This window comes from Brienomyrus brachyistius, chromosome 7, assembly GCF_023856365.1.
Source record: "Brienomyrus brachyistius isolate T26 chromosome 7, BBRACH_0.4, whole genome shotgun sequence".
In the NCBI taxonomy this organism is placed as follows: domain Eukaryota; kingdom Metazoa; phylum Chordata; class Actinopteri; order Osteoglossiformes; family Mormyridae; genus Brienomyrus; species Brienomyrus brachyistius.
The window spans coordinates 26,198,837-26,219,178 of NC_064539.1; the positions used below are offsets into that span (position 1 = coordinate 26,198,837).

Here is a 20,342-nt window from a genome sequence, read left to right on the forward strand (position 1 = left end):
AGGCTGGTGTTTGGCCTCCCCGTGGGAGCTGCAGCCTCACACACAGCGTTCCGGCCTGCCCCCCACCCCGCCATCTTGGGGGAATCCCCTTGAATTGACAACAGCAGCGCTTTCTTTCCCTCCCTCCCGTGCCCTTTGTGTTATGCCCGTCGATAAAGCTCTGCCCTCCAGGGGTATGTTTTCTGGCATCTGGTTGCTCCTGTTTTGCTGGATGTCATGCAGCCTGTAGGATTCAGACTGTGCCTGACTGTGGATGCAGGTGCCGAGCAAAGCTTATAACCACTCAGAGACACGATTTATAGCAATTCATAAAAATTGTAATACTAACAGGTGAGTTAAACTACCAGCCACAATTTTTTACTGGGGGTTAGTGGGGTGCGATTGCACTCCCTGCTGGTCAGAAGAAAATGCAATTTGAACATATTAAGTTCAAAATAATAATAATTATAAAGCTATCTTTGAAAATGTAGTTTGTGTTAGTCATTAAATGTGTAAAAATAATTAATTGTAAATCATTTGCTATTTTTGCAAATGTATTTATCGAGATGAATGACTGGTTGGAGTCTGCACGTCCTACCATGTAGGTGCTTAGATGTTCTCCTGGGTGCTGTTGAACTCCAGAGATGTTTGGTTTGTTGCAATCAGTGCCACTTAACTGCCCACGGCCTGCCACCTCTGACAGACTCGCCCGCTGGATACCACTGTATTTGTTTTATTCCCAGGAATCATTTCATGATCTCATTTCTCCTCATCCATCCATCACAGGATTAACATGTACTAGTAATTGCCAAACTGTTTACTTACAGATTGGATACATAACAGTGAGCAACTTTTCCACTCAAATAAAACCCTTCATTTGCATGTGCTATTTGGCTAAAATATTCCTAGTAACAGAATGCAGTCTTGAGTCATTACTCTTTTTAACCTGAGATATATATTGAGATAATTCAGGGTTAAACATATAACAAGGCATTATGTAATAAGTCTGCTTTATGCAATAACTCACCAAAATGTAACAAATTTTCATTAGATAAATTTAGGTAAGCCTTGCGCCCATAGCCTCCAGGATAGGCACTGGATCGCCCGTGATCATGAATAGGCGGGAGGCACAGTGGTGCAGTGGTTAGCACTATTGCATCACACCTCTAGGACCAGCATCCCACTCTCTAGCATGGCTTCATGTGTGAAGTTTCAATGTTCTCCCATTATCATCACGGGGTTTCTTCCAGGTACTCTGGTTTCCTCCCACAGTTCAAATGCATGCTGAGGTTAATTGGAGTTGCCAAATAGCCCATCGGTATGCATGAAGATATGACAAAAAGGTTAAATGACATACCATCCATTATCCATTATCCAAACCTCTAGCGGTGAGCAGATGTGCCTTGCGATGGGCTGGCACTTCTCCCTGCCTTGTTCCCGTACGCTTCTGACCTCCTGCGACTCTGGAGAAGTGCTTACGGAAAATGAATAGAAATGTAGGTAAATTTTCAGAGTGACTTTCCCAGAAGTTTTGATGGGAAGTAGTTTGTTGTCTCATAGTTACTTAAGATCATTCATTTAGTAATGAGTGATTTTCAAAGCCTTTGCAACTGAAGTAGTTTGTAACCTCATCATAAATGAGTGATCAAACCCACCCATTATTTTCCATGTCCTACTTTATTTGTAATTTTACCTGCTATTCTCTCACAGAGACACGGAAGTAACTGGAAATGGATCACAAAAACACACTGCTTCTCTTCATTGGGCAATGTAATATTAATGATGACGATGATGATGATGTTATATTAATGCTGCAATATAAAAGCACATTGTAGGCTATACATTTGTTACATTTTGTCGAGTTATTACATAATGCGGTGTTATTACATAATGCTTTGTAGTCCCCCATGGTGCATTTTGCTGGCCCCCATCTCCTGCCCACTGGGAAAATGCCTGGAATGCCAGATGGCCAGCTCAGCCCTATTCAAGGTCACAGGTGTTACTAACACAGGATTACTTAGCAAATCATGACCACAATATGCAGCATTACCTTACAAATTCTTATAGTCAGAGGGCAGAGCAAGAAACTACCACAATTTCAATACCATTCCTGTCTTAATGCCTTGTACTGACATATCACCTTTTTGTCATATCAGCCTTGTTCATAGTATTATTCTAGAATCCTTTTTGTCATTTATTGTTGATATAAAAATAAAATGTCTCTACAAAAGTAGTAAATCTGCTTTGCTTCCAGCTGGTTATTTATTTTTCTTCCTTTGTTAATCCCATATGACCATCTTTCCACTAGTCTTTAATTTACTAAACAACTTATTCCATTATCCAGAACTGGAATGCAGTCGTACTTATTGACATAAAAACATGACAAAAGAAGCAAATAAATCACTACTGAACACTTATTACTCAGAAATTCTAATCGGCTGTTTGTTCGCACAATGTCTGCTTTGAAATGGTCCTATCTTTAGTATTGTTAATTTTATGAAATTTAAGGATATGGAACAACATGCACATAACCTCCTACTTACCTGTTCAGAGTGTTACACACACGGGTCGGGTGCAGACACCAGCATGTTCACCACATTTTCACTACATGCAGTTTCACATGCTTGCACATGGGAACGATTATAAATTTCATGTCCGTTCAGGGAAATAACTGCACTTCCAAATGTGATCATATAAATTTTGAGTTGCCCTCCTCTGCTGTGAGCAGTACTCAGAGGCATTACTGATGCTGAGCTTGTCTTTGTTTACATCATTCTGTTTTTCATTCAGAAAGCACTTCATCTCATACTTAATCGGTGAAAAGCATACATCTGTTAGGTTGCATAATTATTTGAAAAAAAGTGAAAGTAAAAATTAAGTAAAAACACTTCAATTCAATATTGATATAATTCAACACTTTAGCCCAATAGCGATGATGAACTGCATTGCTCCAAAGAGGGCATGATGAACTCTCCCCTATTTCCTGCATTAATTAAGGGAGGGAGTATAATGAAATATGGCTGTCAGTACAAATACATAGAAAGACATAATCTAGTTTCATATGCAGTTTTACAGCATATCAGGACAATGTGGATTGGGTGCTCTTGTAAGTTACATTCTTAGTACACATACTGTATATGGTAATTAAATGAGAAGTTACAAATGTGCTGATGGATTGTAGATATAGATGGCATCGATGCTGAAGTGCACTCACATCATTTATGATAAAGTATGTGAACCCTTTGGAACTACCTGGTTTGTTATTTCAAAAATCTCCAGCAAGTCCAAAGTGGAAAACATGGCGGATGGCACAATGACCGTGACCTCTGTAAGTGATACTTATAGATAGCTTTGTGTAACAACCCAGCTATTTATTTATTGTGAAATTTTACTTGAACTAGAAATGAAATGGTATGAAAATTAAAGTCACCAAAATTATCATGGTTATCAGTATCATCACGATAGTGTTAAAGTGTGCTGAAAATATTGAAACAGTACTGATACACAAATGAAATATTTTCTCCAAGTTTTATGTTGATATCCATAAATACAAATTGCAGCGCTATATACTTTATGTTTGCAAGGACATTCAAATAATCACATAGTCAATGCCTTATGTAAACATGAAAACAATACCAAATGTGCATTAACATTAAAAACCTTGGGAGTGCTGTAACTGCCTTACACCCTCTTTCCACTGACACAAAACCCGAGCTGCATGCTGTACATCCACATCTGGGAGATCATTGCTGACTTGGCTGATGCTGAGTTTGGGGGCGGAAACCAAGGGTGACCCTGGCCCTCTTATGATTGGTCATGTTCAGCACGATTACACTCACACGGACCTCTAAGTCCCTTGAATGACAGCTTCACTTAGCTGAACAACATTTATTCAATATTGTGACCTGGATGAAGATACAATCATATCTTATTAGCAATTAATGCAGAAAACCTGCAGTGGAACCTTGGTTCTCGAAAGTCTCACATCTCGTACAATTCGGTTCTTAATCATATTGTTTCATGTCTCTGTTGTCAAACATATTTTAGGTTCTCGATCAGCCAACCCTTTTGTGCTAAAACGTGCCTCAGAAAGCATGCATCTATTTATGCATAAACAAAGGATAGAATGCTTGTATATGAGTCAGTCTACCGCGAATGCTCATGCAGTGAACATCTCCACCAAATTGTGCTATGAATATTCTTGTGTTATTTTGCTTTTGTTGCCATTTCATTTTTAAATGAGCCACCAGGGGTCCTAAGAAGGGTTAGTGATAGCAGTAAACCAAAAAGTAAAATAGGTAAATTTTCATTTATTTAATATATTTATGGGTTTTAAAGTTTTTATTTATGGGTTTTAGCTGTTAGGTATGTATTTATACAGGTGCAAATAGGCAAACATTTTGGCATGTAGTACAGATTAATCCAACTTACATTTCTTATTATGGGAAAAATTGCTGGGTCATATGGGCACTGATGCTGACACCTATGTATAAGGAGTGTTGAGGGTGTTTATTGCATCCAAGATGATTGTGTCTATGCACAGTTTCTAGTCTGGACATGTATTGTTGTTATGGTAAATCTAGGTATAATGTCTTATGTCAGTTTGCTGATGAAAGCGAAAGCAGATTCCATAAACGTGTCGATGTCATAATTCAGGCTATAGTCTCTGGTTGATTTACCTTGATGTTTGCGGTCACTATCCTGCCGCATCACCCAGCTCCTACTGCACTTCAGCTGGCAGACAGCCACCCTGAAATTATCCTCTAAGACACCTAGATAATGTTGGGAATGAATTTTCCCCTTGGTGATGGCAAGCTGTTCAGGCCCTGGGGCAGCAAAGCAGCCCAAAATCATGAAGATTCCTCCACTGCACCACACCACTGGGATAATTTCATGCTGGTGCCCTTTTTTACGTCATGTATGTTCTTCTCAAACGATTCAACCTTACTTTCAAAACATTCTCCCAGTGGCAGTATGGAGTGTGAAGGTGGTCTTCGGCTTACTCCATGTACAGCAATGTTCTTTTTTGGACAGCTGCCGCTCCCGCTGTGGAGTCCTGCCATGGTCACCATACCTGTACAGTGTTTTGCATATGACAGATTCATGAAGAGAGAATCTAACCAGTGGCAATGATTCCTTCAAGCCTTTAGCTAATCTAGGATTATTATTATTTTTTTACCTCATTCGGCATTCTACGTTTTGCCTTTGGAGTCATCTTGGCTGAGTAGCCTCAGCCACTAACCTCTCCCCGTTTATAGACAATTTCTCTAACTGTGGACTGATCTAAACTCTTTCAGATGACTTTGTAGCCGTTTCTAGCAGTTCTTGATCATACAGTAGGTGTCTTCTGAAATCTTTTTTTTTATGAGGCATGGTTAACATCAGCACATGCTTCTCATGAATAACGAACTCAAAACGTTTGAGTTTTTTTAAATAATTCAGGGAAGCTGTATCCCACACATCCAGTCTCCAGGTTTGGTAACGTCTGACTCCTTTTGGCTTTTGCAGAATTCATTAGCCTAAGGATTAACATACTTCTTCCAGCATACACTGTGAATGCTTGAATGATATGTTCAGTACGAGACAGAACAATTCAGTTATTTGTATGTTATCAGTTACAACATATTCCATTTGTGCATGATTGTGACTAAGATGGAGATCTGGTCACATTTTATGACCAATTAATGGAGAAAATTAGGTAATTTTAAAGAGTTCACATACTTTTTCTAGCGACTGTATATAGATAACTAGCACACTATGTTAATGCTGTGAATTCATACCCAAATATTTATATACCATTACGGTTTTACAATTAATAAATTCCCCAGCATTTTACAATAATTTACTTTCATTTATGATGCTGTATTAGTTCTCTCTTTCCTCTCCCTCATGCTCCTTCTCTTTTGTTTACCAGTACTTTATAACATTTTTGCCTGGCATCTTCACACACCCTGATTAAATCAGAAGGTTTATTCATCACCATGTTGAGTGGCTCCATATCTGGAACTGGACCTTCACTCCGCTTTAATGCTTTATTGATCTCTGCATTCTATATATGTTCTGTATATATTTTCTTTAGCTTAATGTATGAAACCCGGCTACTGACCTTGACAAAGACCAAAGACAAAAAACACCCAAAGTGAGTAGTAAAATACTTTATAGAGTAGTACATGTTTTCGGAAATATAGCATTCATGATCTGTGGAATTCTCTATTATATACAGTTATTGTTCAATATTTATTAATGATCACAATATTAGTTTATCGGTATCTCTTGGCATGTTTGCATTAAAGTCGGGAATTTCTTAATTAGTTGAAAAGTTAAGCAAGGATATTAGTAACCAATTTCTGATAAATCTTTCAAAAATTATAAAAGCTGGTGTTCAGACCATCATGTATCCATGATGAAGATGAACAACCCTTTATTACTCTTTTTACTTTGGCCGTCTGATTTAAGAGTCACATCTGCTGGTCTGCTCATTTGTCAGCCTTTTCTCATATCTTCATAAACATCCAGCAGAGCTCACAGGAACCAGAAGCATCTTCTCCTCCCCTTTTTGGCAACATGGGAGGGTCGGGTGGCATTTGGGGTTTGGATGAACGAGGAGGTTTCCTCAGCATGAGAGGCAGACCCCAGGGATGGGGCTGTCGGAGAGGAGGTGGGAGGCTCCATTATCCTCCAGGCACGAGTGAACTGGCCCTCCTGGAGCCTGAAGTCATGCTCGACGCTGAGGGGAGTGACGAGAGTGAAAAAAGGAGGGAAAACAGGGGAGAAGAGAGATAAGGAAGAGGAGAGAGAGGAGAGCGAGAAAAGGAGGGAATAACAGGAGAGATGAGAGATAAGTAAGAGGGGAGAGAGGAGAGAGAGAAAAGGAGGGAATACCAGGAGAGATGAGAGATAAGGAAGAGGGGAGAGAGGAGAGAGAAAAAAGGAGGGAATACCGGGGAAGGGGAAGAGAGGAGAGAGAGAAAAGGAGTCAGTAGTAGCGTTAGGAAATGGCATGGCATTACTTCTCTGTCCTAATGCTATCATTCTCCTGGAGCTTTCTTTGGATGGCATGAAACTTAGATCTTTTACTTCCAGGACTAAAATAAAGTTCACGTAAATAAAATGTTCTTCATGATAGACGTTGTTAGCAGTAAAACTATCAGAGCTTTTTAATGAGTTTCATATCTTAAAGGTATTGGTGCATTGGAGGTGTATATTTCATCACAGTGCTGATGCAAACATACCCCTGGTTTCCTACTGGGCTTTCAGAGAGAAATAGCAGAGATTTTAAAATCCTTTTAATTCACTAGAACCCATGCCCATGCAGGAAGCATACTCATGTACACTCTCCGTCAGGTTTTAAATATTTATATTACAGTAGAATGCTGTCAGAGAAACAACAATGTATTCCTCGGCCAGCCCCCCCATCTAATCCTTACTCCTCCAACATCCCCATCCTATACAATTTCTAGAATTACTGGATGGATCAACTGGAAATGTTAAAACCAATAAATGTGTTTTGGTTATTGGCCGCAAGAAAAAGTGCCTGTAAATAATAATAATAATAATCATAATAATTATTATTATTATTATTGCTTTTATTGTTGTTTTTATTGTTATTATTATTATAAGTTCCAGCTATATAGCACCTTTTACAATCCCATGGTCGGTTTACACAGAAACAGAAGAGAAATTTTAAGGAAGAGAAAGAAGAAGATTAACAAAGTGACTGAGGAAGGGAGTTCCAGAGTGGAAAGTCTGGTGGGTGGACCGGCAAGGATTATTATTAGTGGATCTGAGAGAGCGAGAGGGTGAGTAGGGAGTTAAGAGGTCACTGAGGTAGTACAGAGTGAGGTTATGTAGTGTTTTATAAGTGAGAAGCAATATTTTAAATTTGATACGAGACTGAACTGGTAACCAGTGCAGCTGAGAGAGAATGGGTGAGATGTGAGTGGATCGTTTACAGTAGGTACTTGGAAATTGTTCACCAAGGTGTCTTGATTAGCTTCATAACCTATTTTAATGGAAAGACATTAAAAAACCATAAAAATGATACCTCATTTGTCAAGATAGCTTTAATGGAACCAGAGATATTGAAGATTTAATATGCCTGAAATCGGCCTTTTGTTCTAATGTAATTACAATTAGAACTATAGAAAAAAACTGTGACTACTTAGAACAACTTCGCTCTGCATAAGCGGAGGGACGCCTGCACCTCGTTCAGTAAATGTAAGAAATTGTAAATAGGGTATGGTGCACTTAAACAACCATAACTTTGCCAATATCTAACCAATCTTAGTGATTTGTTTTGCAACATGTTGTTGAATGTTGAAATGAAAATTTACTTGGGGGTATCTGCATTAACTGGCATGATGTCCAACCAATCAGGAGCCAGATCGGTGGTCACGTGATATTGATCCATCCTCCGCACAGCAATCGGAGTGGTTATAAAATCCCTTCAATCTTCAATCATCCTGAAGTGGGCACACGATTGTACAGTGTGGGCATGCATCAATCGTCATCATAGTTGGCAATTTTCACATTTAGGGTGCAATAAATATGCCTGTGCGCAAATAATCGATGCCCCACGATTCTTTCGATTTTTATTTAGTGCGTGAAAGTTACCTTGTTTTCAAATTGTTGTTGCTCCGCAAATACTGAACCGATTTTCATCCGGTAAAAAATAAGAAAATCAAGGATAAATAAATTATTCAAAACGGCGGATATCTCATAAGTTGAATGCAGAGCTAGCCGCGAAAGCCGCATTTTCACACCCAACCCCTAGCCGCCCCTGAAAAAATGATGACGTCATCACACGGAAGAGTAGAGTGAGCGACCAATGCAGGATATCCAATTACCTATTTACAGGCAAAGAACTGCCAGCCCAGTTTTGCAGCGGCTCCACTACGAGATACAAATGAACCTGGCATCTCATTTATAAAGAGTGTTTCTAAATTCTTGCGAGGGAGGAAATGTTCATACAACAACTGGCGCTTGATATGAAAGGTAAAAGTGAGATTTACAAAACCGTGATACACATCGTAGACGTTTTTGATCCCACATATCCTAGAACCTGTACACACTTAAAAGGGAACAGGCATTTTCAGTAGACACACTCACTTTGTGTTCTGAGAACAAAACACACAGACAATGAGTGAAGTTGTCAAGTGTTTTTTGGTATGAATGTGGCCATAATCATTCAATAAGAAACAGTGCCTTGTAGTGAACATGTAAAAAACATCATGCATTGTCATATAATTGAGATAAGAAAAATGCTTGATAGTCTTATATGAACCTTGCTGTTCTTTCATATGTGTGTGAAGTACCTGTTGCCTGACTTTGTATGTGTACTTGCTTTGACAGCACATCAGTCGTAAGCTTCCACGGGATTCAACATGGAAGTGGATTTGAAATGTTCAAACGGCTTTCAGATCCCAGAAAACTCCACTTAACTGCCCTTTAAGTGTCTGTTGTGGTTTGGAGTATTGAGTGTGTTTTGATGTAGCAGAAGAAATTAAGATGTTGGAGACCCAAAAAATGGAGGAAGAAGTCAGGTTAGTCATAGACACTAATACACACACACACACACACACACACACACACACACACACACACACACACAGATTTGTAATTATATCTTTGTGGGGACTCTCCATTCATTTCTAAGGGGAAACTCTAATCCCAACATGACAACCTTAACCCCAACCCAGTTCTAATCTTAACCATAAGTAACCAAACAAAACACGAAACTTTTACCATTTTTAGTTTTTTTATTGCATTTTTATAAGAATGGGTTTCCCCTTGTGGGGACAGAAAAGGTGGTCCCCACAACATTAAAATAACAGATTTTTGGACACATTTGGTCCCCATAATGTAATATATACATGACCCACACAGACATACACACATCTAGCCAGTGAATGATGAAGAAATTATTGAAAATAAAACAAGAACTATAATACTAAGAAAATCATGTTTTTGAATTGAATTGTTCACTTTCCTTCCATTTCCCTATCTCCACCCAATGATAATATCTATTTTCTTGTCTCAATTTAGTTACCACCAACCACTTCTTCCCATATATAGCTGTCTACTTCACCTCTGTATGTGCCAGGAAGCATTAGCTGATGGCTACTGCTTTCATTATGAGTCACACAACCCCACACAGGAAAGAGGATGTAGCGATTTCTCTGAACAGCCCCTAAATATCACCTTTAGGTGTTTCAAGAAGGAAATTGTTTAAGCTCCCCTTCCAGGATGGATTGAGGGCAGGTATGCTTGGTCACTTGAATGGTCTCAGAGATAACCAAGCACACTGTAGAGGGGTGGGTCTAAGCAACTAGAAGAGACGGGACAAAGACATCTGATTGGCTGGTCTGACATCTGTCTTTCTAATTGGTTATCTCTCCCAACCAATCAGGTTTAAGTTCATTTTACAGACAGTTTGTGAGTGATCTGATCTCCACCAGATCAGAATGTTCTTATTTCCTACCTCAAACGTTTTGATTAATGATGCTTAGCGGTATCCTCTTCATTCAGCACATGAGTCATGAGCTCTTCTGTCCAGTGCAATGCATTTATGATCAGTAAAGTATGAGTAAAGTATTACCAGTGGATTCCATTCAGATCTATTTGGTAAAGGCTCTGCATCTCTCTCTTCAAGTAAAATAAACATGTGCAACTGTTATTCCAAGAAAAAATATACTGCAGTTATCTTGTATATAGTTAAATAAACACTATGCTAGTTCAATTTCCCTGTATAACATAATGCTCTTCATGTTATTTTTTCTTGTTCTTTAATGCAGCTGATCTCTGATGGGATTCTGTTTATTTGTGATATGTGATTCCTCCCAGGCATCCTGACCAGTATAAGATGGATGGAAAGATTATTCATGCCGAATTATCTTTTTTCAATTGCTTCTAAGTTCATCCCATTTGAAAAAATGTTTTGGTCGGCATTTTCGGGTTTTTATTTAGACAGAGACCCAGGAAGAGACCTAAAAAGAGGATGTTTTTCGAACATCTGCGGGTTGCATGAATCATTCATAATTCGTTACAGCTAGGCTAAGTGCAGGTACCCCAACAAGCCCCATAAAAATATACCATTCTGATTATCTTGATGTAGAACTTAAAATGATATCAATTCAATCCAACTGTATGTACAAGATATTTTATTTGTATAAGGATGAATACAGGTACATGGAAATTCTTTTTTGCTTGTCCGAATTGCTCTCCTATGAGACAGACAGACACCCATATTCAGGCAAAGCATAGTGCATGACCAGCCATTTTCTCTGGTACCCCTGGGACAGTTTTGGGGATTAAGGGCCTTACTCACATGTCCAGCAGTATTGGGATCAGGAAACCGATTCCCAACCCACACGGAGCCACACACTTTCCAAGCACTTTGAACAAGAAGCTACTGTCACAATGCACTGGGTTCCTGGGCATGAGCTCCCTAGAGAGTAAACCTGAAGTGATTGTAAGCAAATACCAGCTCCTAGGGGGGAATCATCGTCTTCCTCTGCATCTCCCTCTGCGTGTCACTGAGGCAGTGCAAGCTCAATTTAGTGTGACATACATTCAAACAACACATTTTGACTTATAATACTTCTTGTGATATCCCCCCCACTTCCTAGCTAAGACACAATACTGACCTCTTTTCATTTAGGAGACTTACATGTTTGATTTAGCAGACAGTTTTATCTGAAGGAGCGTGATGATGACCAAGACAGCAGGTTTAGCCTGTTCCTGTGACAAATGGGGTTAAGGGCCTTGTTCAAGGTTCCGGTGGTGAAGGCACTTTGCAAACCATGGGATTTGAACTGGCAACCTTATGACCCTAAGCCACTGAGGCACACTCCACCCCCAAAAAGGAGAACCTGACACAGACACCCATACACAACCAGGACAGCAGTGGATGGTGACCTGCCCAGCCAGCAGTGCAGCTGTTTTATCACAATGGGGGTGATGGGATGACAGAACCACTCTGAGTAACAAACTCCACTGTGCCGAAAAAGGACAAATGCAAAAAATACAAAAAGGTCTGTCTCGCTATACTATAAGGGTGACTCATCAAATCGAACTGCCACAGTGTGACAAGCAGCTTAACAGTGTTGAAGGACAGTGAATTAATCTATGCAAATGCAAAATGTGATTTCAGGTCATGGTTATTATCCGAGTGTGAAAAGTGTTAAGAAGCTTGTGGCCCCACACACTCTCATGGCTGAATTTCGGAGATAAAACTGGACACCAGTGTCCCTGTCTGGCCAACTGGTGTCGCTGGTCATCCCAGTTTATCTTCCCCTAGTCTTGCATGCTTCACAGATCCCTGTCTGTTCCCATGCTTCCGCAGGCTGTTGCGTGGCTTAATGGGCCAAGCATGCAGTAAGAGCATGACTTCCTTCTGTGTTGGGTTTGGGCCGCAGTGTGCAGTGTGGTGCAAGAGAGAACTATATTAGAATATCTATGACTATTTTATCAGTAAAGACATCTATCCTAACCTTAGTGTTATAGTCTGCACCTGCCCGTCATGTAGCCCTCATTGTCTGTGTGTTAAATGCAATCAATACCACGTACATATGAAACCTCTGTAACAATCAATTGCCCAAGCAGCATGTGGGAAAACAGCACTCTGGTCCATAGTAGGCTATCAAAGATAATTTTTCAGTTTCGCACTGATTTATTCACTAGAGGTAGAGTTGGTAAAACATTTGCAGTCCAGTTGCTTTTTCATTTTAACTTCTTTGGTTGTACAGGTTCCCTCCTGATCTCCAAAAACAGGTAATTTCAAAGAATTGTATCTAAATTACCCTTGGCATGTAATCTTATGTGAGTGAGTGCCCTGTGATGGGACGCCTTCCCGTCCAATATCTTGTGCTCTCTACAGGTTAAATTCATCTTCACAAACATGGAAACTAGATGTCCAGCTCAGCACTGAACCTAACACTCAAATATCAATGCCGATGCCAAGTCCTGTAAATGCTCACTGCTCAGGTCAACACCGATCCATCCCACTCAAAACACAGCACAGGCATAATGACACAGCTATGAAGTTTAATCAAAATTACAATAACAAGTGTATACAAGCATTGAAGTACATAAACAAACATGCAAGGCTGACTAGGCAGTCCAAACATGCAGTGGGAACAATGAGCCGAGATTAATTTGAGTCCTTGAACAAGGAAAGACAAGTGAAAAGGTCTGAGGTAAGGATAATATGCAGTGTTGATTTTTTTGCAGCTTTTCTGGACTGTCAGCAACTTTTAGCCTATATATATATATATATATATATATATATATATATATATATATATATATATATATATATATATATATATATATAACTCAAGAAAAAATATATTTTAAACTTAATATATTGTTGCATGCCAGGAGAGTTGCTGGGTTTTCTCTGCCTCATGGACATGTGTCCCAGCATGCCTTGGGAGGTACATGATACTAGTTAATTTATCAAGTACAGTGGGATGGGAGCCGTACTCCCGCCAAGTGGCATGGCACTTCAGGAAGAGTAGCGGGGGACTCTGCTGTGTACCTGGAGCCAGTTTTAGGGGGAAGCACTTTGCAAGCGCTCTACATCTCACGCCGGTGGAACAGCAGGGCTATTGGGTGGCTGCCAGCATGAGGGAACAACAGACCAGTCAGTTCTGCTAAGAGGGACATTGGCTGGACTTGTTTGCTGTTGATCTGTGCAGCTTCCTCCAGTTTGACGCAATAGGCCTCCATGCCGCCAAATAGTCACTTACTCCGGATTGCCTATGGCAACATTTTTGCCTTTGCCCCACAGACCCACGTAGTAGCCCTGTGCAAAGAGTGGGGAGTGTGCTAGTACCATGGCATTTGGCCCTGCCGCCCATCGCCACACGTGAATCTTGCCTGCATCACTTCCAATAAAAACATCCTTGGAGACCTTGCAGCATATTGGTGATCCCACCATGGACGTTCCAGAAGACCTGTGGTCGGAGTGCCCAGGGCACCACTAGCTGCAGCATGTTGACACCCTCATCCAACATCTTCCAGCTAAACCCTCTTGCAGTGTTAGTGTGTCCTACTGAGTTTTATGAAATTTTTTTTTTCAGGGTCAAGCGCCAACATCACCTTCCATTCTGTTCACCATCCTGCCATCAGCCACCTCAGCCCTCTGGACAGGACAGGGTCCTTCTCCTGTTCCTACCGTAGCTGTTCTTGCTTGAGAATGTGCAGACCATCATCCCCTGCATTGGCCACCTGTAATGCTGCCACAGCAGCAATCACTCAGCCACGCCACAGTATCGGCATTCCACGTGCCCCATGTCACTCAAGTCATTGGCATTCAATAGACCGATGTCCACATAACTCGGGTTTTAGTTCCATCCTGGTTTCAAATCCTGGGGAATTAGCTTAGCTCTGTTTTAGGGTTTAAACCAGATTTAAATCAGTCACAAGTCATGTGGTTTCTTAAACTTAATTTCTGTGTCCTTTAACTCTGCAGTTTAAAACTAAAACCAATTACGGTGTTCCTTTAAGAGTCACCTGAACGCCACTAGAGGTCACTTTTTCTGCAGTTCATGCTATACAGCAGTGATTCCCAACCGGGGGTACGCGTACCCCTAGTGGTACGCGAACACATTACAGGGGGTACGTGGAAAAAATTTTTATATTTAATTTCCCTGATGATGGGTAAATATTATCAGCCATTCCATTAGCTGTGCCCTGGTATAGAAAGAAAATCTATCTGGGATGTGTTGCTTAATGAATAACAAACCCAGCTTTTATCAATGAAAAGAGCAAAAAAAGACATAAACTATTGAATCATCAACACATTTGACAAAGGGGGTACTTGTGGTATGAGAAAATCTCTCAGGGGGTACACAATTCAAAAAAGGTTGGGAAACACTGCTATACAGTACAGTCTGCTCTACACACTGCTTGGCTGCAGTTTTAGGAGCGATGGTCAAAAGGTAAACATGTCCCTAAGTCAGATATCACTAGTTAGCTCCTTAATACTGAAATATCTTTCAGCTTGTAGGTTATTGTGTTATGCTGGCAACCCTAATGAAATTTTGAATGAACGGAATGTGGAGCTACATAGGTTAAGCTTGTACAAACTGCAGTAAAAAGTATAAGGCACCTGACTAAACTTTCAAAGCCAGTGTGTGTTATAATTTGTAGTGCTTACTTTTAATCTCCAAAGGAACAAAAAAAAAATCTCATTAACTTTATTTCCATTGAGCCCACATAATTAATAATATATTTCAGATATGAAAACTGAAAATCCAATGAATAATTTATAAATTAAAATGTACTTGAGTGTTGCTTTGTTCTGGGCAGATTTTAATAATAGGAAAAACGTTTGGCTGATGTTTAGCTAAACTTCTCACTACTCAGACAAACTTTGCTCCATTCCACACTAAACACTAATTGCTCCCACTGCATATTAGGACTGCCCAGTCAGCTCTGCATGCTTATATATGTATTTCACTGTTTATACACACTTTCTTTTGTAATTTTAACTAAACTTTAAACCTGCATCGTTTTGTACTGATATATAGGACTAATCAAGTAGCACGAATACATATTACTTATACAAAAAAGGCTCAGATTAAACTCTGTCTCAGCTGAGATGCCACACAATTTGCAAATCAAAATAAACAACACTAATGCATTTCTTTGTCATAGTTAAAAATAATGAATTATGCATGGTGGGCATGACCGCGCTGATGAGAAAAGTATATGCGTGATTCAAAAGCATGCAACCATTTAAGTGCTTTTATAACAAAGTTAAGCAAATGCATTTTGTACTGTTTTTCCACATATGTTTCCAGGGTACTTTATGACGTGTTAGTATACTTTTTAAAAAGATTATAATTGTTGCTTGAAATAATCCTTTTTGTGCTAGACCCTAGACCCATTTAAGAGTCTATCCTGAATTTAACTTCACGCAAATGAGCCGCAGTGACCTGCACAAATGTGCCTGATGCTTTATAGCATTTTTAAAATAATTCCTCCTTATGTAGGGTGCCTGGTTGAAGGAGGAAGGCCTGTATGAATCACTGACACCAAGAGCTATGTTTCAGCTCCTGTCAGTGTCACCAATGGCAAACAGGCTTTCGGCGCAGTGTCACCTTCTGGCAAGGTTGCTAACTCTCACACATCTGGCGTGACACTTGCGCTTTCAGACTCTCACGTTCACGCACAACTAAATTATTCTATTGTAAACTTAAAATTAGCTACATCAAAAGTCTACCCCAAAACATCATATGAACTATTTACAAGGTAATAAAATTGTTAGATAAATGTAAATGCTATACAGACTTGTCTTGAATTGAAAATCTCACACCAGGCAGCCAAGAAAAGTTTGCAGCCCTGTTCTGGGCAGCAATGATGTAGGACTGTGCCAGTGGCAGAATACAGTGATGACAACAGCAACGATTTTGTTTCCAACTGCATATAAGTATGCATTCCTAAACCAGTTCTGTACCTTACCTAGAAAATCTAATGGACAGACACATCAGGAATAAAAATATACTGGTGGAAGAATATATACTGGACCTGAGTTTGAATAGCACATTGTGTCCACTGTGTGGGATAGTTGGCTTCAACTATATAATCTTGATCTATGAATGTGCCAGTTCCAAGTGAAGCTGAAACAAAATAACTAGACATGGCATTGATCCAATACCCGCTATCGATTTTGGGCTGATATTTGGGCAGGAAAGCAAGAATCCAATCCAGTTTTCCATTAGAACTGAGTCTACCCTGAAAAATGTTCATAGCTGTGTTTGGAAGGTTGTAGGTTTGAATCCCATTTCTGTGGGTTTGAATCCCAGTGATGGCTCATTGTCAGAGCTGTCATGTCCAAGAGAGTCTGGCTGCAGACTGCTGGAGCAGCCAAGAGGAAACACATTACCTACACTGGAGCTCCATTCCAGATTTTAAACAAATAAACTTAAAAGGAATAATCAGTATGGAATTACCTTTAATAAGTCATTTGTTTGACTATAGATGTAGCCAAATCGCAAATGGCAGCTAAATGTTTGAAAACTAAATGACATCTGCCGATCGTGGGGCGGGGCTTTTTATTTTCTTATCCATTTAGTTATACCATGATCAGTTTATGGTATAACACTGTCACTTGACCATCCATCCATTTTCCAAACCGCTTATCCTACTGGGTCGCGGGGGGTCCGGAGCCTATCCTGGAAGCAATGGGCACGAGGCAGAGAACAACCCAGGATGGGGGGCCAGCCCATCGCAGGGTACACTCACACACCATTCACTCACACATTCACACCTACGGGTAATTTAGCAAGTCCAATTAGCCTCAGCATGTTTTTGGACTGTGGGGGGAAACCGGAGTACCCGGAGGAAACCCCACGACGACATGAGGAGAACATGCAAACTCCACACACATGTAACCCAGGCGGAGACTCGAACCTGGGCTGTCACTTGTCCTTCCCTGCCATTTTTGGGTTTTTTTTTTTCTGGAATTTGGGCTACCATCCTGATAAGTCTTACTTTTTTTTTCTTAATTGTGTTGCTAAGTTAAACTTTATTTTCTGTGGGGGGCCGAATCTGAACTTCACCCCGTCAGCAGTAATCTAATTCCATGTCCCATTAAATTCACAACAACCGTCTTGTTAGATTGTTATATATTTATCATAAATTCATATGTGGGCAAAAATATATTAATCTTCATATACTTCAACATTTCAGCAATTCAGAAATGTTGGGAAAATTTATGTAAATTGAAGCCGAGAGGTAAGAACAGTTTTGCCACCGTATTGCACAGGGTTATGTTCATCAGATTCAATCTCTCCCTTGGAACTTATGTAAAGGCATTTTATTAAAGTAGGAATGAGAATGACAAGCGAGGTATTCCCTGGACAGCCCTGTCACCCACTCCATCCATCTAATAAGCCAATAAATGTGTTTTTGTCTGAATGCTCTGAGTCATAGTTAATATGTAACTCTGAAAGTGCACCTATTCATTTATTACACATTCCACTCAAATGGCAATTTGCACAATCATTCCCCAACAATTAGGTGATTACTGGTCTTACAGTATTGTAAATAAACAAACGCATAAACAAATAGTGTGGGCGGCATGGTGGTGCAGTGGTTAGCACTGTTGCCTCACACCTCTGAGACCCTTCGAGTCTCCGCCTGGGTCACATGTGTGTGGAGTTTGCATGTTCTCCCCGTGTCGTCGTGGGGTTTCCTCCGGGTACTCCGGTTTCCCCCCACAGTCCAAAAACATGCTGAGGCTAATTGGAGTTGCTAAATTGCCCATAGGTGTGCGTGTGTGAGTGAATGGTGTGTGAGTGTGCCCTGCGATGGGCAGGCCCCCCATCCTGGGTTGTTCCCTGCCTCGTGCCCATTGCTTCTGGGATAGGCTCTGGACCCTCAGATTTATATCTAAATTTACACGCACACATACATGCACATACACACACGTGTGTGTATGTATATGTGTGTGTGTGGTGTGTATATATATAATTTCCCACCCAATGAAGCATGCTTCACTGATCTTTCCAGTGATGTGTGCTCTTGCACGTTCTGGACATTAAAAGAGTGACATACACATACATACAGACAGGCAAGGCCCATCCCACCTGTAGATGATGCAGGCACAGTCCCTGCATGTGCCACAGTTCTCGATGTCCTGGCCTGTCCTATAGGAGTGTCTCCTGAAAAAGTAAGGAAAATACCATGACTGTTAATCACAGTGTATGAGACTTATTTGTTTCAACTGCAGCAATATGGAATTTGCATAGCAGTTTAAAGAATCATTTAATGTGTCATATAAATGCATAACTATAATCAAAATATCTTTACTCTTTTAATATTGTTTTTATAATATATTATCTTTTATATTATTTTTCTTTAGATTACACATTTCTTTTCAAGCAGAATCCTGGAAGTAGGTGGAATCTGTTTACGTTTGTCCATTAATGTACAGCGTCTATCAGTATATGCAAAATACGAATTGCAATATTTAACGAGATCCATAGGGCTCCTCTGTGTATTCTCAATAAATAACAGAAGCGCAGTGGAATATTCAAATATCACAAAAAAACCACAGTAGGAACATAACAATGGCCATAAACACTTTTATTAGTTCTGGTATTTGAGTATGTGTGTGTTTATGTACAGTATACTATTTCTATTTGTGTGTCCTCAGTGCTCGCATATGCATCTTGCCCTTAACTGATGCACTACACATTGATGATTCACCTTCCTATTAAAAAATATTTGCTAGCATTCATCATCTTCTCAGACATCCTACCTTAGGTATATTGATTTCAAGGAGGCAGGTAAGGGGCAACTGTAGGGTAATACCATGTACTACTACAGTTCATTCAAAAATGCTCCAGCCCACCCCCCAAAACATCAAATTATATCACAAAATACTAGAATTGCTATTTAAAATATCATCAAAATACTGTACACCACAGAATAATGTCAGAACGGTATGAGTATGATGGCATTAAAAATTGGATACTGCCAAAGCCTGGTGTTGATGTGCATTCAGTAAAATTTGCAGGGGTGGGGGGGGGGGGACACTGCCGGAAATATTTGTCAACAGGGGTGCTGGTAGAGGGTGGTGGTGAAATTTGAAGAGTGGGTGGGGCTGTAATATTTAATTATTTAAATTACATTAAATTTAATTTTATTTGACAGCAAAATTAACAGTTAGCAGTAGTGGCTACTGTCCCAGAGCTAGCTAAAAAACAAAATGTCGTCTATATATAGCATCCTATATATAACAATCCTAAAATACAATGCAGTAAAAAATGCAGTATCCTTAATATCTTACAGGAGGGGTCCTGGGGGCTGGAGTCCTGTATAGCTTAGTTCTTTCCCTGTTCCACCAGAAATGATTCAACTCAAGAGCTGTGTGATAATTAGCACAAGGAGTTGAATCAGGTGTGTTAAATGAGGGGAAACCTGAAAATGTGCAGGGCTCCGCCCCCCCAGGACTGGAATTTGACACCTGTGTCTTACAGTGACTAATGGTTGCAAGATTGATTTGATTTCAGCTATACTTTTAGTTGTGATTTAAAGCGAAGAAAATTTTGTCTAATACTGCCAGGAGTAGAGTTCCAAGTATTTGTAGCCCAGATAGAAAAAGCCGATCAACCAAATTCAGAGCACATGTGTTGCCCTGAACAGTTAGCTCTGAAGTCAGAAGGTTACACTTAGAAATGGTATGACAATGGTGCTACCTAGCTGGGCTTTCTGCAGGACTTTGAAGGTGTATTTGTTTGGACTGTGTATTGACTTGACAATGGATTTTCTCACCTGAGACCAAGTGGTGGTACAGTATGACAAATATGGAAAAAATCATAGAAAGTATGTACAACTTGCCAGCATTT

The 20,342-nt window shown here is 40.0% G+C and overlaps 1 protein-coding gene across 2 annotated transcripts in view; it reads right to left on the reverse strand.

Annotated features, from left to right (window-relative positions):
- Positions 1–6,119: 6,119 nt before the first annotated feature.
- LOC125746618 (uncharacterized) overlaps positions 6,120–20,342 on the reverse strand; it is a 48,775-nt gene continuing 34,552 nt past the window's right edge. For both annotated transcript variants that reach the window (XR_007399019.1, XM_049020819.1), the window contains 2 exons: positions 18,579–18,653; positions 6,120–6,706 (listed from right to left, as the gene is read on the reverse strand). Coding sequence is in view for 1 of the 2 variants with exons in the window: in XM_049020819.1 (XP_048876776.1) it covers positions 6,502–6,706; positions 18,579–18,653 (280 nt within the window). In the remaining variant the exon portion in view is untranslated. The remainder of the gene's footprint in view (positions 6,707–18,578; positions 18,654–20,342) is intronic.